This window comes from Kwoniella botswanensis, chromosome 3, assembly GCF_036426115.1.
Source record: "Kwoniella botswanensis chromosome 3, complete sequence".
Lineage (NCBI taxonomy): Eukaryota > Fungi > Basidiomycota > Tremellomycetes > Tremellales > Cryptococcaceae > Kwoniella > Kwoniella botswanensis.
The window spans coordinates 951,520-972,952 of NC_088601.1; the positions used below are offsets into that span (position 1 = coordinate 951,520).

Sequence of the window (21,433 nt, forward strand, 5' to 3'; positions counted from 1 at the left end):
GTCTGATGCGCGTCCTTTTGTCGTTGGCAGCTGGTAGGGATCGATTGAATGCGCGTCAACACACACAGAGTACCAGCTAGCTAGTCCATCAAAAATCACTCACTACAACACAATATCCTACAATCAATCAACCTCATCTCTCTTTCAATCACCTTCACACTCCTTATCACCAACCACACCCACCCCTCTCCATCTTGAACAACTAACACGACTCACCTGTCAGTCCTTTTTTCTTAGTGTGAGTACTCACTCCCCTTGGACTCGAGCTTGGACCCCTTGTTTGCGTGGAGTAGGGTAGGACAATGCTGATAATTGGTCAATGATGATAATCGCATATCTTCATCTCCATTTCAACGCACAATCCTTTTTCTCAACAATACAACTCAAATCCAAATCTGACAACTTCGTTTCATCATCTCTTTCGACCTGATCATATAATCTTTATAGTCGACTATTCTTACATCTACCGTTCTCAACTAACCTATCTAATCCAACTTCGCAACAACAGCAATAGAGCAATATGCGAGAGGTTATCAGTGTAAGTTTATTCATCTCACAATCCAACGGCAACGCGAGAGCACTTGGCTGATGATATTGCTTACTTCATAGGTCCACGTTGGTCAAGCCGGTATGTTTAGAACACCCCGTCATAAGAGGAATGTAGCTCATCATGCGAATATATAGGTGTTCAAATCGGTAATGCTTGTTGGGAGCTTTACACTCTCGAACATGGTCTGAGCGTGAGTCTCTCATATGGTTGTTATCAGCTTTCGAATTCGGCACGACTGATCCATCACACTGCAGCCCGATGGACGTCTTATGGAAGGATCCCCTCACGGTGGTGATGATGGTTTCTCCACTTTCTTCTCTGAGACCGGTACCGGAAAACACGTTCCTCGATCCCTCTATGTCGATCTTGAACCCAACGTAGTTGATGAAGTTCGAACTGGTACTTACCGAAGTCTCTTCCACCCTGAAACCATGATCACCGGAAAGGAAGATGCTGCCAACAACTGTGAGTTCTTTCTCTGAGTGTGGGTTATCAAGTATCAAGGCTGATAGGGGGGGATGACTCGTCTCGTCATGCCAACAGACGCTCGTGGTCACTACACCATCGGTAAAGATCTCGTCGACAACGTACTTGAACAAGTACGAAGACTCGCCGATAACTGTTCGGGTCTTCAAGGTTTCTTCGTCTTCCACTCTTTCGGTGGTGGTACAGGTTCAGGTTTCGGTGCTCTCCTCATGGAAAGACTTTCAACCGATTACGGAAAGAAATCAAAACTTGAGTTCTCAGTTTACCCCGCACCCAAGATGTCCACTTCGGTCGTAGAACCTTACAACTCTGTTCTCACCACTCACACCACCCTTGAACACTCTGATTGTTCATTCATGGTTGATAACGAAGCGTAAGTCTGCCTTCATACCCTCACTGTAAACTACCGTGTTACTTACCAATTCGGCCACTCGGTTGTAGCATCTACGACATCTGCCGAAGAAACTTGGGCATCACCTCCCCATCTTTCACCAACCTCAACAGATTGATCGCCCAAGTCGTGTCTTCCATCACTGCTTCTCTTCGATTCGATGGTTCCCTCAACGTCGACTTAAACGAGTTCCAAACTAACTTGGTACCGTGAGTAATTCTGCCTAGCAGATGGCGGGTCACCTTGCTAAATCTCTTGGATTCAGTTTTCCTCGTATCCACTTCCCCCTCGCCACCTACGCTCCTGTCGTCTCTGCTGAAAAGGGTGAGTTGAACTCTGCTTCGCAGACCCGTGTGCATGACTGACCGAATAAATAGCCTTCCACGAGTCCAACTCTGTCTCTGAAATGACCATCTCCTGTTTCGAGTCCAACAACCAAATGGTCAAATGCGATCCTCGACAAGGAAAATACATGGCTTGTTGTCTACTTTACCGAGGTGATGTCGTCCCCAAGGATGTCAACGCCGCCGTCGCCAACGTCCGAACCAAACGAACCATCCAATTCGTCGACTGGTGTCCTACCGGTTTCAAATTGGGTATCTGTAACGAACCCCCTGCTCTCGTTCCCGGAGGTGATCTCGCCAAGGTCTCTCGATCTCTCTGTATGCTTTCCAACACCACTTCCATCGCTACTGCTTGGGCTCGTCTCGATAACAAATTCGACTTGCTCTACTCCAAGCGAGCGTTCGTTCATTGGGTGAGTAAAATATCCCTTTTTGAGTATTGTCAATGTCAGCTGATGTTTTTTCATTGTTTAGTATGTTGGTGAAGGTATGGAAGAGGGAGAGTTCTCAGAGGCAAGAGAAGATTTGGCAGCCTTGGAGAAAGATTACGAGGAAGTTGGAATTGACTCTGTTGATGCCGAAGAGGAAGAGGGTGAATACTAGAATAAATAACTGAAGAAAATAATAATGATCAAAAGGGAGCTAGCTACCTGATTTCTTTTGGGCGGATAAATATAACAAAAAGATAAACCAAGACTTTTCTTTCTTCTTATATACCTCATTATTCTTCTTTTATCTATTTTATCTTAGCAAAAACACCCTCACGGTATACACCAACAGTGTCGTATGATTTCTGTTTACAACTTTTTAACCCTTCTTTTACAGTACCTAATTCCCCCTTTGAATGTTTTATGAAAGTTTCAACGATTTGGACATGCTTTGTTTGCCTCGGGTGTATGTCTGAGATGATAAGCATATAGCAGAGTTCAAGAGTTCAGAGTTCCGAGTACGAGTACAGTTGCTGTTACATGGGAATAAGAATGGATTGTTTCCAGGTGACATACTTGATGTGATCGATCAAATTACCCGATGAGGGAATTGTCAATAGGGTTGTATTCCGCATTCAGTCACTCGCTGATCTGATTGATTACGAACCTGGATCACATCATAATCAACATCATCCTGTCCCATCCTATCCCATCCCATCAATCTCTTGGCTAAAGATATTTGCATCCACCACATACATAGACTCATCGATCAGCCATAACATTCCATCGTCCGTGCAAGACCGAGAAACACGATTATTCCCTATCGATCATCGATCTATCTTCATCCGACTTGACGACCTCCACACCGCATTCGCTCTCCACCTTAGTCATCCGAGGTCTTGTGAGATCACATAGCATAGCATATCGATCATTGTCTTCATTCATCCACAAGGAAAGAAGTGTACTATCGAAACAACGTCGTCAGGAGTACGAGTGACGACATGCCTTTCTCATCGGGTAATCCATCTGGATCTGGTTCTCAACAACCATTATCTATACCATCTGGGTCATCCTCATCTTCTCCTTCTTCGATAAATCATCATTATCCTCCTACCGGCACGAGCTTCCCTCGACAGTCGTCTTATAATCAGCATCAACATCAATATCCCGGATACCCCCACGGACAGGAACAGGGACAGGGTGGTCCGTCAAGATGGGAGAATTCGAATACGAATGCAAGTGGCGGTGGGAACGGGATGAGCGGATTAAGTGCTATGATGCGATCTAGAGGTGGGGGTGGTAATGGTGGGAATGATATGGAGTGAGTGGGGTTCCGTCTTGATCCAATCTAAGTTCACTCGCTTTTCAATCGATCCAATTGTCAAAGTTGGGGTGTAGTTGCCACACTATATCACATATACCAATATTTCAAGTCATATCCCCCATATACTAATTTAATGATTTGGATTTGTCTGAAACCAGGATCGGGTCTTCTCCACCTGGATATGCCAACTCGTCCTTATCATCAAACCCCCATTCAGGCTTTCATCCATCTTCTTACGGTCCCAATATGCCCTTTCAAGCTATCGCGTTGGGAATATCCCATCATCAACAACCCAACGCATATATGAATACGGGTATGGGAATGAGCATCTCCCCTCCCCATTGGGCATCGGGATCAGTAGGTTCAGCAAGTTATGTAGGGAGTATGGGCAATTTCGGCGGGTTGGGAACGAGTTTGAATAGTAGGGATAGAGAGTTGGAGGCGAGATATGTTAAAGATTTTTCATGTTGTGGGAAGAAACTGAATGGTTTACATGAATTGTTGGAACAGTGAGTTTTCTCTTTACTTATAACGATTGATATTATCACAAAGACAGGACAATATTCAGAACATTTATCGAAGACTGATCAATCGACATTGCCCATCCGTAGCTACGAGGAAGAACACGCCAATCTAGCACCAGACGTCAGAATGGCAGCTATCAGTGCCGCTCAAAATTCCATGAATGGTCTTGGACCCGGACCCGGACCCGGACCAGGTCAGATTCCAGGTCAATCACCTAATAATCGATTTAATACCAATGGACCAATCCCACCTACTCCAACATCAATCACACATCACAGTGATGTACCTGCTCCACCTGGAATGATGGATATAGAAATGGATGAACCCACAACGCATTATCCTTCTACTCCAAATTATCATCCTCACCAGCAACATCATCCTAGACATCTACCTCATCCACAGGGTATGATCCCCCCTTCCAACCCCTGGGCAGCAGCTTTCAGACCACAGTTAAATAACTCTCAACCTCCTCAATGCGTTCCACCAAGTTTACTTTCTTATGCTCCACCTACTCCAGGATCTAGTACAGGTACAAGTACGAGTGCCCATCCCAACTCCAATTCTGGCGGTGGTGGTGTGTTGACACCGGAACAACTCCAGGCGAAAGCATTGAGAAAGGCACAAAAGAAAGCTGAACGAGCTGCCCGGGAAGAGATGGTCACGTCGGATGATGCGGAGGGAGGAGGGGAGAGAAGATACCCTTGTCCTATTGAGGGATGCGATAAGGTATATAAACAGGCCAACGGGCTGAAGTATCATTTAACGAGATCGATTAATTCGGGTCATGGGAATGTCGCTGCTTTAGGCGGGTTGGCGGCTATTCTAGGTGAAGGTAATGGATTGGATCATCAATAATCAGTTAGTTCATCTGTGGATCGATATCGTAATCTAAGGGTTGTAACATATCTTGGAAACTTGATTGATTTAGTCGGGTTACATTACAGGACTCAAGAGGTAGATGGAAATGAGGTTTTTAGGTTATAATAGATGGAATAGGGAGAATGGAGAGTCGTTTGACCATGATCTAAAAAAAAGTAATTATATATCTATTTTACATATACATGTTTATTCACCTCGGTTGTTGATTAGTTTCTTGCCTTGCTATTTAGAGTGATAGTGATATCTTGTAGTTCTCATGTGTGGTATCGTTCTCATCAGTTATTCACATGTAAGATTATTGTGTTTTCCACGATTAGTCGTGACTGTTTCGTTTCGATGAATTGTATTACATGCAGTTGATAATATACGTGATGGGATGGATGTACGTTATGAGATATCTATCAATTGCTAATGGAGCCAAAAATTAAAAGAAGAGGAACAAGTATGTAGAAGCAAGAAAAGCAAGGAAAAGCAAGAGAAGAATTAATCTTGATCCATGATTTCTTGTTCTTGTTCGTTGTCGCTCTCTGCTCCATCTAATTCTTTACCTTGTATGAAGCCTGATTCTTTTGACCATCTGGATCCGAGTATTATTTTGAATTCCTATGGAATAGCAGTACAAGGGTACCAACCCCATCAGCTTGCATTCCGTAAAGATGTATAACCCGTGATAATGATTAGGGATAGGTTTGGATGTTAAGTAAGAACAGATTGTTTAATTGATTGAACTCACGGCCATTTGGACAGCCAACAATTTCAATATCCTACATTTCTCACTTGACAACTTCTCTCCTTTCTTACAGAGTAGATGAGGGTTGTTTAACGATGGTACACCCCTTACTAGCGATGTACTTAGACCGAGAGCACGTAATTGAGGTTCCATAGAGTGAGGGAAGGGGTCACCAGAGTTGGATTCGGTATAGGGTGTCAATAATGGACCTAAACAAGTGAAATAAAATGAAAAATTAGTATACCACTTTAGAATCGTTTCTCCAATCTTGAATCATGATTATATTTAGAATTCCTACTCACCCTCTGGTAATGTAATTTCTTGAGTGGCTCTAGCTCCCATCCTTGCGTATTCTTTCTTCGACCATGATTCGAACCATTCAACAGTTTCGTCCACTGGATGAGAAGTGAAGAATAATCCAATTTGACCTTTCAGTCGCTATACCATACATCGATCCATCCATCATTAGCTGACACGTCTGCAGAGTCAGATTCAGATTCTGGATATAAACTACAGCCTCATTTATCGTAGCTGTGGCTATAGTCGTTGTATTATTGAAACAACCTCACTCACCCTCGCAACATTGGACAAACCTTCTTGATACTCCGTCTCGGGTGTTTCTCCCAAAGCTTTCGCCATGACTTTACCTTTCCCAAAGAAGAATCTACCTGTCCCTCTCCACTGAGCTCTGACCTCTTTCAAACCATCGTTCCTCATGTCCCCTACGCTGAATATCCAACAATGATCATATTTATCGACTGTCGCTCGAATCTCATTCACCAAAGCTTGCTTTGAGGCTTTCGTAGATCGCACGGGAGTCTTGGAAAGTGTGGTGATTTTGGATCTCCTTGATCTGGGCATCTTGACTGGATTACTATCGAAGTTGTATTATGCGAGATGATATGATGGGATCTATGTATACGAGTGATTTAGTTCCTCAAAAATCATAATCACTTTCAGCTTTCACCTTTCAACATTTTGAAAATGAAAATAAAATAATCTCGTAAATCTCGATCAGACGGTGGAGATGACCGCTTCTGCCTGGTGGGGTATGCCACACCAACGGTAATACGGGGATATACGGAACAATAGAGAGCACTGACCCTCGCGTTTCAAGTGCCACTGTCAACTAACTGGGTTGTGTGAACCTCATGTCGGTATGTAACATACATATACACACACGCTTCAACACCTCGTCGCACTCGGCTCTCCCTTTCTATCTATACATATATATATATACCATCCTATAACTTTGTCAACCTCTATTCATTCCTCCATCAACTCATCACTTGACATAATTAACAGACGACAATGCCAGCAAACGCGAACCAGCACGACGATATCGCTGCTTTCAGCAACTCGATCCCACCTCCTCCTCCTTACTCGGCTGAAGGCGCGCAAGCTCAATACGATCTCACCCCCTTGCCTCATCATGAGAACAGACCTAGACTCCCAGAAGAGAGGAGGAATCCTTTACTTACAAGCTGTAAGCTGGCGTACCCACTAGGTATCGAAAATGTTGCTTATCACTGGTTCCCTTTCAGTGCCCGAGGACGTCAAGATTGTCAAATTCCAAACTATCGTTCGTGAAGGTAAGGAAATCGTCGTAGGTAGAATCAAGGTTCCTACGGTGAGTGGCAACGACTTTCTTGCAAGTCCATATTCCAAGCTTATATACAATCTCACATATAGCCCGGAACATCAAGTCATGCTTTCATCCTTAGAAGATACGACACCAACGCTATCTCTTTGACTACCATGTACAAGGTCGCTTTCCCAGGTGCTACCGACGAAGACGAGAAGCGAGAAATGGACTGGGTAAGCCTGGTAATCAACAACGCTGTCATCTAAGCTGATCTGATCTGATCGTAGGTCAAGTCATCTTTCGATACTCGAGGTACCAACGGTGGTCGAGGTAGCGATGTAGTCAGATTAGCCGGTCAATGGTAGGTCTTTCACTAACGAAACATCTTGTTGACTTGTTTTACAGGGTCAGCAGACATCTCGCTATCCACTTGGCAGGAGCTTATAACCTCCAAGAATTGATTGCTGTATGTGATATCCCTCCCTTCCCTACAACAGAAGATCCCGACTGATTGTATCTCTCTATATACAGTCACTCGCTCGAGCAATTCCAGACCCCAACGTCGCTTATCGAAAATCTCAACGATCTCAAGCAGCTTCCGAAGAGATGGCTCGACAGAACCCACCTGAGCCTACAACCGCTGCCGTCCCCGCTCGACCGGTCCCATCTATGACTGCCGCCGAGACAGCTTCGCCCGCACCTAAGCGACAACGACGAGCTCCCTCTACCCCCGCTGCCGAAGCTTCGTCTAGCACTTCTACTGGAGGAGAAGCTGCGGTCGCCGAGGCAGAACAAGGTGGTCAAAGACATCTCACTCTCGAAGCTACCACCACCGTCACCGCTCCTGCAGGTACCAACGTCGATATGGAAGCTGAGATTGAATCTGCCAAACAACTCGTCAAAGACCTCAAGAAAGAATTGAGACTTCGAGCTGCCGTAGGAGAAGAATTGGAAGAACAAGGTGTAGATCTCCCTGAAGAAACTAGAGGTACCAAGAGAGGTAAAAACCATGATGATGATGGGGTGATCATTTCAGGAGGATCGGGAACGAACGGTAAGGATAGGATTGTAAGGAAGAACAAGCGTGTGGTCCAGAATGGTATTTTGGGTGAGACTGGTCAAAAGATCGCTTGGGGTACTATCATTTTCAGTCTGGGAGTTGGCGCTGCTACGTGAGTAACCAACACATGCAATGGAAATCATAATGGGAGATAAAGCTGATGATTTGTTGGAAATAATCTAGTCTCCTACCCCAATACGTATCCAGTTTCTTCTAAGATACCATCTGTGATGTACTAACCTTTTCCTCTTTTTCTTTTTTTTTGGTCTCGTTTCATCTCTGTTTATACCTAACCCACTACCCATTGTCTATGTTATATACCCAGACCTAATCATCTCCTGAATCCATCTAAATCCAAATAACTTTTCCTTTTCTCTTTCTTCTGTCAACTACCACCGTGATACCGTACCTCTACTATATAATCCATGTACTCAACCGTATACACCACATCTACATAAACCTGTTCTATAGTCTTTGTTAGTCATAGCAGTAAGTAAGGTGACATAGTTATATCGTCGTTCATAGGTATATAGTCATATCAGCTTGTAGATATGTAGTTTAGCTAGTGTTAGTGTAGATAGATAAACAAACCTTTGATAGTCTCTCTTTCTTTTTCTCTTCTCTTCTCTCCTCATATAACAAAAAATGGAAGTGATTTACTGATGTTTTTTATACCATCATCGATCATCTACAACTACAACACCGTATATAAGTATATAGTCTTGTTTGTATGGTAGATATCGTAGGTGTTAGATGTATATACGTATATAATTCATGTATGAATGGTTCTGTCTCGTTCTCATCCATCCATCTAATTTGCATTTCGATTGACTTGAATCTCTGAATTTATAACAGGATATATATATACTGTTAGATCGTTAGATCAACGGTATCGTTGATCAAATGAGGAGATCAAATGCCAATTCAATTCTATGATCATAAGTTGATTACGCTGAATACGTATGTATGCATATGAATATGAATATGATGTCTCTTAAATTTACACACAAGACAAATTCAACTAATCATCATTATTCGCATCTATCGATAAGTTTTTACTCATTATGTGTTACCTATCTATTACTTAACATTGAATTCTTTCTACCTCTTTCTCTTCTACCTCCAATGGTAATAGCCAATCCATTGTCATCCAGTCCATCCCCATTGCCATCATCTTGATCATCTTGAAGATCAAATACCGAAGAAGAAGTTTGTCTACTCAATCTCTTGGGGGAGTCCGCATGAGTATGTAAACCTAATGGAGATTTGGCACGTTCATGTAAGAATGACGAACGGAATGGTGAATGCGACTGAGATATACGTGAACTCGAATGGGTACTGTTTCTCGAGGAAGTACGTTGAAGTGATGACTGATTACTTATCGAGTTCGAGTTCGAATTGGCATTCGTATCATTCGTAATGTTAACAGGATTACTATTGATACTCCCATTCCCACTCCCACTTGCACTTGTGGAACTGGTACTGGTACTGGAAGTAGGTTGTTTTGAAGATGATGATACACTAGTCGAAGGTGATCCATCAGGTATAGGATCCAATGTCGGTGGAGCAGCCACAGGAACAGGTTGACTACTTGTTGTAGTTGCTATCGGAGGTAATTGGGGAATATCCAATCCTAACAAACCATCTCTTGATGTTTTCCTCCAATTAGATGGTAAGTTGGGTGCACTAGGTGTTAATGTCGAATGATTGAAATTCATCCTTGATGAAGATGAAGTAGTCGTACCAGTAGCAGTCGTGGTCGTATGATTATCTAAATTATCATTATTGTTGTGATCGTTGTTTGTTTCATCACCGTAATCATCTTCTTCATCATCTGAAATAGCTCCGTTCCAATCTACTTCCTCTTCATCCACCACATCTCGACCAGCAGCTTTCGTCGGTGTATATTCCTCCGATAAATTAGATCCACGACGTAGAGGCGCAGCACGTAATCGGTTATCCCAATTCCACATACCTATACCTCTCTCTGGACTAGGTGCGAAAGCCCTCTGTTGAGAACTATACGAACCAGATTCGAATGTCTCCAAGCTCCTCCGGGGGATCTCATCTAGACTCATACGGCCCAAAGCATCGGCAGGTGAAGAAGAAGCTGCGGATGGCGTTACGCCAGTCTCTTCTACATCAGACGCAGCTAATAGTTCTCTATCTTTATCCGGTAGACGACGTGAACGTTGAGATCCCGTTCTGGAAAGTAGCCTCGCGAGTTTACTACTTATGCTTGAAGCATTACTGTGGGTTCTTGGTCGATATCCCATCTCCTTGTTGATTGTATCGATATCGCCTGACCCTCTACGGCGTAGACTACTGTTGGGAGATATATCAGAAGCGTTCTTGACCTTGTCGAGTGAACTGGAGGATGCAACAGGACGAGGTGATTTAGGAGTATCATCAGCAGCGAGAGGGACCATCGTAGATGGAGCTGGAGGAACGAGGTGGGTCGAAGGTCTGCGTTGAACCATGAACGACCTGCCCGGTGCTGATTGGATAGAACTGACAGAAGGAGTCCGATTGGGAACTTCGCTGCCTGATTCTGGGGATGTATGGCCGGACACGTCGGGTGAAGCACCTCGAGGTTGAGGAGGACTCTCTCCAGGAAGTAGCTTCGATCCCAGTAGGGAGAGACGACGAGATAAACCAGGAGGAGCAGGGAGAGGACTAGTCATTGGCGATACATCTCGACTTGACGGTACCAGACCTAGCAGTTTAGAACTTCGTGGTGTACCTAGATGACTGGGCGTGGGAGGATGAGGTTCTCCAAGAGAATCTGTTTCGCCGATACTCCTGCTTCTCGTTCGATTCGATCCACTCAGCAGCTGAAGTTTGTGACTTATCGATTTGATACCTTTACGGAAACGATCTCTGAAACCAGTTGATTTGGTAATGACAGCAGCAACTTCGTCATTGGACACCGTAACGAAAGTTTGTGTGTGAGGATCCGTCTTGGCGAGCCATGAAGTGGGATCGGAAATACCTCGAAGGGTGAAGGGGTGTCTCTGGTGACCAATCATCAGCCAAGGTTTGACCAGAGTCGGAACTCACTTTAGCCTGCTCCAGGGTGATCCTCTTGGCTGGATCCTTCTCCAATAACTTTCGTAACAGATCTAGACCTTCATTAGCTTCTTCAGAAGCAGGTAGACCACCCGTTCCCGTTGGTATATGGTCCTTCCCTACGAATGGTGGGACCACATAATCCTGTACTGGGATGACTTGCATTAAAAGGTATTCATTCGGCGCATCAAAGGGCGTTTTACCGAAGAACAAGCAATAGAGGGTAACTCCTAATGCCCAAACATCGATAGCGTTGGTTATCGGTAATCGCTCTCTTCGGTGGATCGTGGCGGAAGAAGAATGTGATCTGGCGGAAGGTGGACGGCGGGAAAAGGCGGACTCGTTGCTAAGCGTCGGACGTAGGGGTATACTACTACCTAGATTCGAGGGATCCGATTGACTCGAGCGAGTCTCGATGGAAGATGGAGGTCGGAGAGTAAAAGAAGGAACTTCGTTCATCGGTGTCGACTGTGGTGAGCTCGTACTACGCTGAGAGATATCGGTATCTAGTCCAGAATAGCACATTTCAGGAGCAAAGAATGCTGGTGATCCAGCTGTTTTGGCTAATTCTATATCATCTACATAAGCGTCGCCTTCCGGACCCGGCTGAGCAGCTGCCGCTCTAAGAGCCTCTGAGAAATGCGAACAACCAAAGTCGGATATCTTGACAGTATTGTCGGCAGCTCGCAGTAGATTTGAAGGTTTGATATCTCGATGAATAATTCCTTGATGATGTACTAGAATGATCAGCTAAATCCGGTATTTTGGGAAACTCACGATATTCCAATCCCAATAGAGTATCTCGGAATATCTTTCTTGTCTCTCCGACCGTCAGAGCGGGACTTCCTTCGGCTTCTTTCCAGCGTATTTCTCCATTCTCACACCATTCCATGATCATGTAGATCTTACTTGACTCTGGATCATCTATAATCTCCTTCATCCTAACTACGTTGGGGTGATTCACTTTCTTGAATATGGCAATCTCCTTACGAATTCTGGAGTTACAATGTCGGCAAATTGAGATATAGACCTTGAAATGAAAATAACTCACTCAGACTCATTGAGCATCTTGGCGCCATCTCTCCCACTTTTCATTCCTTTCTGTCTGCCCAAGCCCGTTAGGCGTTTCCTTTTCGGATTCCGGTCAACTATCTTGATGGCCTAAACCTGATCAGCTAAGTCACTGACAAGGGTAACTCACATAAAACGGTCCTCCATGTGATATCCCTAACCCGACATCTCCTCCCTCGTCTAATGGTAATTGAGCACTTAGATCTTCTCCTAGTCGTACCCTTCCATGTGTACCGTGCCCAATCTCGCGTAGTACTCTATATTGATTGATCATCCATCTGCCGGACCCATGATCCTTTTGTACTCTCACAGCACCCGTTTCAATCCTACCTCCCAATTAGTCAATATCCTCTCTGTACACGAGATGAAAGGAACTCACACTTCAGCACTTCCACTTTCTGATAAAGGTGATCTAAATCCATCATCACTATATTCCGATTGGTTCGATACCTCCCTGCCATGCTTCTGTTTGTCCTTATCCTTCAGTGACCCCTGCCTGGATAAAACCTTGAAACTTGATTTCCTCGAGTTGGAGTCAGTGGGTCGGGATGAAGGTATCCTACCTGCCGCATTTTGGGATGATGAACCTGCCGATGTGACTCGATTGAGGGAAGAGGACGATGGATCAGGTAAGTTGGGTTGAAGGAATTGAGGGGAAGTGACGAGCGTAGGTGAAGAGGAAGTTGACCCGGGGACGACTGCCGGTGGTTGACGAAGTGTTGACATCGTTATGCAACTAATATCTGGTCAGTGCTATCCATCCACATGTAGATGGGAAACAGTAGATATACGTACGTATAATCCGTGCCATCACCACTTGTAAATATAGATATGATTGGATCTCGAGTTAACGAGAAAGGCGTGTAACCGTCGAGTCGTCCGAGGACTAATTCCTCTTGTTGTGATCTTGATGCAAGAAGAGCGAGCGTCTTTATAAAATGTATAGGTCGTTGGGTATATTCATTCACAATGAGGGTGTGAATGCAAAGTGGGGACGATGGTAGAAGGTGTAATTTGCTACTGATGAGTGAGCAGTTTGATGAGTGATGCAGAGTGAAGGTGAAGATGGAGATGAGAATGATCAAACGCGTTGTAATGGACGATGATGGCGACGATGATAACGATAGTGAATCAGTCTACTGTACTGTATATATATATAGATTAAGGCTATTATCATTCAACACCATATTGCGCATGCACCATCTACCTTCCAAGGGATGACCTAGTCTCAGTCTCTTCCTTTATATGCATATCTCAGATGAACAGCCGCGTAGGATGCCAATGCATACGAGTCTGTGACTGTTCAACAAGCGAAAGCTCGGTGCATCTTCACTCCCCCATCTGCCTGGCCGGAACTTGACATCCCATTCTCTTTCATCCATCAAACCTTGACTGGTCAGATGGAAATCACTGGCAATGCCGATGTCATCTGACAAGTCGTGCGTACATGCATACACATACATAGCTCAATCTGGTCAGATTGATGCAGAGATGACAGACAGGAAACAAAATGTGACGAGTCAAACAGTCAAACGAGACGAGTGGAGGTTGATCACTTCTCTTCAAAAGTTGACTTTCTCTTGACTTTGCTCTTCTTTTGCCCAACTCAAATCACACTCAGTTTCAACTCAACAAATTCATGAGATTGTTCCTTCGATTATATAGCACAACACGAATGGCAAGGAAAGTCGTACTCGACCAAGTAGAGACGAAATTCGTCAATCTACTTGACGATTTCTCTAGGAAACTTAATCCTCCTGTGGAATGTAGGATAGCAGGAGGTTGGGTAAGGGATAAAGTGGGTTTACTCTTCCTTCCTCCTACTTCACGTCAAAGTCAAGTCTACATATGCTCTCACTTGTAGTTATTGTCGTTACCTTCGCATGATCTGGATATAGCATTATCCATTCCATCCGGACATTCCTTCGCAGTGGAATTTGTAAATTATCTAAAAACCAAAGATGTCACTACTGGATCAGTAGGCAGGGTAGCTGCGAATCCAGAACAAAGCAAACATCTTGAAACTGGAACAACGAGGATATTGGGATTAGAATGTGATTTTGTGGGATTAAGAAGTGAGACTTATGCTGATAGTAGGATACCTCAAGTTGTAAGTCTTTTTCCCCCTCCTCTGCTCTCCTCGTCTCATCACCTTTCCACGCCTTCTTGGATCACTGCTCGCACGCTCAAACGACTGGGCTAACTCTCGCGGTGGGAAATGAATTAGAAACCTGGTACGCCACTTGAAGATGCTTCAAGACGGGACTTGACGATCAATGCATTATTTTACAATGTCTCTACGAGAGAAGTTGAAGATTATACTCAACGTGGATTATCGGATCTAGAAAAGAAAATAGCTTGTACACCTTTACCGCCCAGACAGACATTTCAGGATGATCCATTAAGGATATTAAGATGCGTAAGATTTGCTAGTAGGTTTGGCCTGAAGATTGAGGATCATGTGATGCAAGCTATAAAAGAGGAAGATGTCAAGGTGAATGGAAATATCTCTCAAAGTGATGATTTGACACCGAGCTGAAATGAGTGATTGTATGAACGTAGGCCGCGATCGCAACGAAAGTATCAAAAGAACGTATAGGTATAGAAGTAACGAAGATGTTGAAACATGATCCATTCCGAGCAATGTCTTTGATCGATAATCTAGGATTACACCCATATGTTTTCACTTGCGAAGCAAATCCCCCAAGAGAGAGCGCCGAACGCTCGGCGCAAATTCTTCGAGACCTCGTCAACAAGGGCTTCCATATCGATGAGATCTTATGGCTGGCTACGGCTGTTACACCTTTCGGTGATTCGGCGGTGAAGAGAAAGGGAAAAGACGTTCCAGCAACCTCGATAGTGGTAAGCGAGGGGTTGAAAGTGAGTTGACAAAAGGTCCATACACACTCTCAATGTAGTCGCTGATCGACAAAACAGCTATCTACCGAAACCAAAAATGGAGTGACCAACTTGTTCGAAGCTGCTAAGGTTGTTAATCCCGATGCTACGGTCAGATCTGAAGTCGGCACCTGGATGCAGAACCCTTGTGTGAAACCTTGGCAGAGATCGTTGACTTGGTCGGCCGTCATGGAGATATTACCGGGTTGGACTGGACAATGGGATCAGAATGCAGAACGGGTCGTACAGAAGTATGAGCAGTTCAGGAGAAGGATCGAAGAATCGGGGTTACCAGATGCTATAGATAAACCATTACTGCTTAATGTAAGTTCAATTGTTCCCGTTCTTAAAAGATCATGCTGACATATCGCAACAGGGAACCGAACTCCAACAATTACTTTCCATATCGCCTTCTCCCCTTCTTCAGACTATAAGACAAGCATTGAATGTCTGGCAATTGGATCATCCGGAAGGGACCAAGGAGGAATGTGAATTGTGGCTCAAAGGGATTTGGGAAGGTGAAGGACGAGCAGAATGGGAAAAGAACTCTCAACCTAAGAAAATTGTCAAGGGTGAGAAGCGAAAGAGATAGATGCTACATCCACTGCTATCACGCAGAACGATGATGATGACGATGTTTATGATATACCATGCATATGTATATACAATTCGATTATCTGGAAATAGAATAGAATTGGATTGCGAAATGATACACCATATGGTGTATGATCGGATAAATCCGATTCCTATCATCTGTTTATTTCCTAATCCGGTAAAATGAGACCTCTAAATGAATCGATCGTCGCCTCTTATCGCTGAGAACAACTCCATGTACAAATAACATCAAGTCGCTGATTCAGCGTACCCATACTCGTATCTGCCATCATATCCATCTTCTCACCTTCTTTCCTATTTGTATTCATTTTTGTACATCCTGTAAACCACTGTAGAGATTTTCACGATGGACTCTGCCTTCGAATTTGGCACTCAACCCAGATACGATGCCTCGGCTTCATTGCCAAAGGCAAAGGACTTTACCCATCACCTAAATCAAGTTTCCAAGAATCGAGCTGCAAGTAGTCTCAAGGAGCTTTACAGGTACCAAGGTGTCCCAGGAATGGTAAGTCTCACATCACTTGAACAAAACTCAAGCTGATGATTCCCTATAGATTGTCATGGCAGGAGGTATGTTATCGTTTTCACTTTGAGTTAAGACTATCGCTTATATGTTCATAACCATCATCAGGTATTCCTCATCCCGAGGTATTTCCCTTCGAGACTTTATCAGCTACGATTCTAGCCCATGATGCCTTCCCACTTGATCCACCTCGAGAACCCAAGAAGAACAAATCTTTATTATCCTGGTTATTTTCAAGCTCATCAGCTGCTCTTCCAACTTCGTCATTCACAATTCCCAAGTGGGCTCCTGGACCTCCCGATCCAAAGACAATCCAATTATCTACCTCATTACAATACCAAGCTGCTACCGGTCCACCATCACTGGCTCTCTTCCTGCGGGAGTACGTCTCGAAAGTTTACAAGCCCGCTTATGCAGATTGGGACGTGTTGGTCAATGTTGGAAATACAGATGGGTGGGGTAAGATCATTAGTCTGTTGGTAGAGAAGGGAGATGCGATTTTGGTTGAAGAATGGACTTATCCTTCGGCCGTCAATACTTTCTTACCATTTGAATGTCCCACTATACCCATCAAGATGGATAAGGAAGGTATGTCACCTGAACATCTTGAAGAGGTTTTAGGAGGATGGAAAGAAGATGAAAGAGATGGAAAGAAAAGACCTCATATTATGTATACTATTCCTACTGGACAAAACCCCACGGGAGCTACGATGGAAGGAGAGAGAAAGAAGCAGATCTACGAGATTTGTAAGAAATATGGTGAGTTATATACGTTACATTATATCTATCGATATGTACAATGCTGATTATTGATTAGATGTGATCATCTGCGAGGATGAGCCATATTATTGCTTGGTAAGTTAAATCACTCAATCATGATGGTTCATCGTTGACGGTTAGGTATCAACAGTACACCGGCGAATGGACACCCAAAGGAACTCAATCCGACAGATCTATTCTTGCTCAACGATTAGCAGATGCCGAGAAGAAAGAGGGATCAGAGGGAAATGCAGCATTCATCAAATCCCTCCCACCAAGCTACCTCCACTTCGACACTGATGGTAGGGTCGTTCGAATGGACGTAAGTGATGAGCCCTATTTCTACTATTCACGTTCCAGAGCTGATGCTGTATGATTTAGACATTCTCGAAAACATCTGCTCCTGGATCCCGATTAGGATGGATCACTGCCAATCCTCAGTTCATCGAACGACTAACCCGAATTACGGAAACTTCCACTCAAGCTCCCAGTGGATTTGCTACTGCGTTGACCACGACGATGTTGCAGAAATGGGGCTTCGAAGGTTATATCCGATGGTTGCGAGGTGTAAAGGCCACTTACAATATGAGGAAGACTTGGATGTGTGATGCCTTCGAGGACACTTTCCACCTTGAATTTGACCAGACGAACAACTCTATTGTCAGAGGGTTGTTCCCCGAAGGTACAAAGACGATCACATGTTATTCGAAACAACCGAGAAACAAATGGGATGAGAAGAAAGGATTACACGGTCCTGCTTTGGTAACGTTCACGCCTCCAACTGGTAAGTGACCTCTTCTAACCTACTGGTTTTGTGACACGAGAAATTAGTAATACTTATGGCCATGTTGTGATTCAGCCGGTATGTTCGTGTTCTTAGGTGTACACGTCAGTGAACATCCAGATTATCAAGATCTCCTTAGAAAAGGCGAAGATGCCACTCATGTCTTGGTTCAAAAATTATGGACAGAACTTGCCGACAATCTGGTGAGTCTTACACCGTCTAGTTCAGGATGTTGGTGGTTTTAGTCAGAGTCAATGCTGACGATCTCGACTGGAACAGGTATTATTCGCTCCTGGATGGTACTTTGATGCGGGCGGCGAACATGCGATAGGTGGTAAAGGATATGGTTATTTCAGATTATCATTCTCTATCGCTACTTATGAAGAAACTTATAAAGCTATTAAAACTTTCTCAAAGGTACTTGATAAGTTCTTTGGATTGAATTAGATTGTTTGAGTGTGTATGCGTATCTGCATAGAATCGGTTTTAGTATTGTTTGGTAATGTATCTATGGTTTGGTATGTATTTGATTGATCATGTCATGCTAAAGGAGTGACTCCGGCCAACTAGCGTGTTATGCTCCATCATTGAGTTCAGAGTGACCAAATTTGTCACTATCTCTCTCTTCATGGTGATGATGTTCCATCTCATCCAAGATGCATTGCATTATGACGCTACAATAGGACGGTTGATACTGGAGTGATGTACTTAAAACGATCCTCTAGAGACGGCAGAGGCGGGACGACTCGCCCAGTAATCTTGTTCTTCTCTACCTGGATTGAAAGATACTCTACCACCTTTCATTGCGCTCGGCTTGTTCAATCCTAATCCTACTCCCATACTTGAAGCATTGGGATTAGATCCGTTGAAACCGGTTTGCATAGATGGCGGTATCCCATTACTGCTCGTAGGTCCTGGTTGCGGATGGAATTGGGATCTTCGCCAATTATCATGTTGACCTCTTAATTGACTTTCCACACTCGGATTGGTTGGAGTTGCATTCGAAGTTGATCCTGCTGAATCAGAAGTCGTTGAAGCTGAGGGCTGTGAGTCTGATTGTTGTTGTTGGAGATACGAATTCAATTCTTCAAATGATAATTTACCAGTTGCCAATCGATTATAGGTTTCTTTATCTTCATCAGATTGATTATCATATACCCTCTTTGCTTTCAACAAACTCATATAGGCCCATCGTCTTTGATCGTCATCTGGCTTGGTACGGCCGGATGAGTTCACTTCGGTAGTCAGGAGTGAACCGATTTGAGATGAGAATAGTGATGTTTCTTCAGGTGAGAAACCGGCTACAAGCACCGCACAGTAACATCATCAGGTACGTTGTTTCAGCGATGATCCTTTCACTTTGCGGCTATTGAAAATCTGGTTGGGTTTAGACGAAAACTCACCAGCTCCACCTAAATCATCTCCATAAGCTTGTGAACTATCCATCAAATCTTTCATCTTCTCCACCTGTCTCTGACTAAATACACTTCCATATCCTCCTCCATATCCTCCATAACCTTCTTCAGGTGGTCCGACCATATTAATTGCCCAGTCGGATAACTTTGATCCATCAAATGCCAAACTCGATGCCGAGCCTAGACCATTCTCCTCTGTTGGTCTTTCAGAATCGACATAAACAAGGTTAGAATCAGGTAACAAACCGGTCGAGACGTATTTGTCCATTATATCTGTTAATTGGGATTCACGATATATTGTACCGTCGTGATCCGAATCGAGGAATTGAGAAGCGATTTCCCGAGCATCTTGTCGGTTTAACGCTAGTTTACCTACTCCATATTGTTTGGTCCAATCTGCATGATGGTCTATACAACCATCGAATATTGTTAACAGGATATTAGCAAGTGATTTCCAAATGGAGATGATACTGCTTTAGATATAGTGACAGTAAAACTCACATCTATTCTGAACCCAATCGGTAGTATCTTCCAGAACTTGTCTTGGACCATCAAACCCATCTACAAAACCTTTTCCGAACAATATATCAGAATATTTCGACCCTTTCTCACCGTATGTGGTAGATTTGGAAGCTCCTATTTTAGATAGGTCGACGGGTGGCACACCGTATACCCAATTCTGGGGATTTTGATCACTCATCATGTCGATAAAGCTATATCATCCAGTCCACTTATCAGCGTTGCTCACCATCGAGTCGCAGTGAGTGGGGATGAACATACTTTGGCATACGGTCAATCTGAGGTTCCAAAGTGGAGCTCTGATTAGGAGTCATAGGATCTGTAGGATTCGTGAACTCATTCGGACCACTTGGACCAACCATCCCATTACTACTTTGTGAAGGTTGGAACTGAGGTCCAGTCACTGAAGTGTTGAAATCGGCAGGACCAGCACCACTATAAACATCAAACTGTTTCCTTCCTCCTGGACCTATCGACAATATAGCTGTAAAAGCTATATTGCCTTTCCCATCTCCTACTTGGGATTTATACGATCGATCACCACCCAACTTAGTAGTATCAAATGTTATTTCGTAGCCCTTTCTCTGTCCATCATCGTACATCCCTGCTTTCACTCCTGGTTGATCAGATTCAGATCCAGTTCCGTAAGTCTGACTGGGAGGTATACTCTGCGAGGTTGGATAAGACTGGGCAGGGACGACTGATTGTTGTGGTTGTTGACTGGGAGACGACCAAGGTGAAAAACTTTGATCAGTTGAACTTGAATTTCCGCTTGACTGTTGGCCAGATGAGAGAGAAGGATTCATCCAATATCCAGGTGGTGGTGTGCTGGCTATTATTCCGATCATGAGTTGATACATGATTAGCCCAAATCTATTTTACAGGAGTTGAACTTACGTCTCAATCTATCAGCTGCACCTTGAGCCAAGCCGCTCACATAGTTCCTCGCGCTGTTACTCCAATTGCTCAATGTATCTCGTATGGACGAACTGGACTGGGAAGACGGAGGAGGTCCCCATGATTGGCCGTGGTATGCCATAGGGTTGTAAGGACTGTAAAACGACATGATGCGGTCTTCTTACTGGTGATATGAATTCCGGGGGTTGTGTTGTTATTACGTAGATCCTTTTGAGATCAGTATTTGGGAATCAGTAGTGTATAGTAGTAGTGAGCTGTATAGGTTTGAGAGTCGTAGATATCGCATCTTCACACAATCTTGATGGGCTATATACTTCCCTATGAGTGAGCAAACAACGATGTCTTGCACTCATTGCCAAAAATTGGAGAAGGAGTCGAATGTCAAAGGATGTTCGTGTATAGGTATAAAGGATGATTTTGTTAACACAGGTAGCAGAGTTCAATGATCTGCGTCATATGTAAAGGGTCAGTATAACCCTATCGTATCGACTCTTCTCTCCTTCATATCTCATGCTTTAAACGGGAACTTGTGAGCTCTTCCAATCCCACGTCGTGTTTAG

At 43.9% G+C, this 21,433-nt stretch overlaps 8 protein-coding genes across 8 annotated transcripts; 5 read left to right on the plus strand and 3 right to left on the minus strand.

Moving 5' to 3' along the window:
• Positions 1–520: 520 nt before the first annotated feature.
• On the plus strand, positions 521–2,374 carry L199_008239 (tubulin alpha-1A chain; the record flags this gene model as incomplete). Its single annotated transcript, XM_064893921.1, has 9 exons — positions 521–538; positions 610–628; positions 685–740; positions 805–1,015; positions 1,094–1,409; positions 1,478–1,636; positions 1,693–1,751; positions 1,805–2,184; positions 2,246–2,374. The coding sequence occupies 9 exons, from the start codon at positions 521–523 to the stop codon at positions 2,372–2,374; spliced, it is 1,347 nt and encodes a 448-aa protein (XP_064749993.1).
• Positions 2,375–3,200: 826 nt separating this feature from the next.
• On the plus strand, positions 3,201–4,903 carry L199_008240 (uncharacterized protein; the record flags this gene model as incomplete). Its single annotated transcript, XM_064893922.1, has 3 exons — positions 3,201–3,520; positions 3,682–4,032; positions 4,135–4,903. The coding sequence occupies 3 exons, from the start codon at positions 3,201–3,203 to the stop codon at positions 4,901–4,903; spliced, it is 1,440 nt and encodes a 479-aa protein (XP_064749994.1).
• A 507-nt stretch (positions 4,904–5,410) lies between these two features.
• L199_008241 (uncharacterized protein) lies at positions 5,411–6,518 on the minus strand (the record flags this gene model as incomplete). Its single annotated transcript, XM_064893923.1, has 4 exons — positions 5,411–5,530; positions 5,661–5,866; positions 5,960–6,095; positions 6,231–6,518. 4 exons carry the CDS (start codon positions 6,516–6,518, stop codon positions 5,411–5,413), a joined length of 750 nt encoding a protein of 249 aa, XP_064749995.1.
• Positions 6,519–6,968: 450 nt separating this feature from the next.
• Positions 6,969–8,519, plus strand: L199_008242 (uncharacterized protein; the record flags this gene model as incomplete). The annotated part of the gene is made up of 7 exons (XM_064893924.1): positions 6,969–7,143; positions 7,202–7,287; positions 7,350–7,475; positions 7,530–7,603; positions 7,648–7,708; positions 7,774–8,414; positions 8,486–8,519. The coding sequence occupies 7 exons, from the start codon at positions 6,969–6,971 to the stop codon at positions 8,517–8,519; spliced, it is 1,197 nt and encodes a 398-aa protein (XP_064749996.1).
• Positions 8,520–9,375: 856 nt separating this feature from the next.
• On the minus strand, positions 9,376–13,168 carry L199_008243 (uncharacterized protein; the record flags this gene model as incomplete). Its single annotated transcript, XM_064893925.1, has 6 exons — positions 9,376–11,316; positions 11,363–12,096; positions 12,149–12,366; positions 12,423–12,523; positions 12,573–12,768; positions 12,822–13,168. The coding sequence occupies 6 exons, from the start codon at positions 13,166–13,168 to the stop codon at positions 9,376–9,378; spliced, it is 3,537 nt and encodes a 1,178-aa protein (XP_064749997.1).
• Positions 13,169–14,117: 949 nt separating this feature from the next.
• L199_008244 (uncharacterized protein) lies at positions 14,118–15,932 on the plus strand (the record flags this gene model as incomplete). Its single annotated transcript, XM_064893926.1, has 6 exons — positions 14,118–14,240; positions 14,307–14,552; positions 14,670–14,936; positions 15,005–15,322; positions 15,380–15,664; positions 15,717–15,932. The coding sequence occupies 6 exons, from the start codon at positions 14,118–14,120 to the stop codon at positions 15,930–15,932; spliced, it is 1,455 nt and encodes a 484-aa protein (XP_064749998.1).
• Positions 15,933–16,301: 369 nt separating this feature from the next.
• L199_008245 (uncharacterized protein) lies at positions 16,302–18,468 on the plus strand (the record flags this gene model as incomplete). The annotated part of the gene is made up of 8 exons (XM_064893927.1): positions 16,302–16,460; positions 16,510–16,525; positions 16,587–17,237; positions 17,296–17,333; positions 17,389–17,559; positions 17,619–18,021; positions 18,097–18,224; positions 18,301–18,468. 8 exons carry the CDS (start codon positions 16,302–16,304, stop codon positions 18,466–18,468), a joined length of 1,734 nt encoding a protein of 577 aa, XP_064749999.1.
• A 261-nt stretch (positions 18,469–18,729) lies between these two features.
• On the minus strand, positions 18,730–21,021 carry L199_008246 (uncharacterized protein; the record flags this gene model as incomplete). The annotated part of the gene is made up of 5 exons (XM_064893928.1): positions 18,730–19,322; positions 19,425–19,844; positions 19,938–20,149; positions 20,217–20,787; positions 20,853–21,021. The coding sequence occupies 5 exons, from the start codon at positions 21,019–21,021 to the stop codon at positions 18,730–18,732; spliced, it is 1,965 nt and encodes a 654-aa protein (XP_064750000.1).
• Positions 21,022–21,433: the final 412 nt, after the last annotated feature.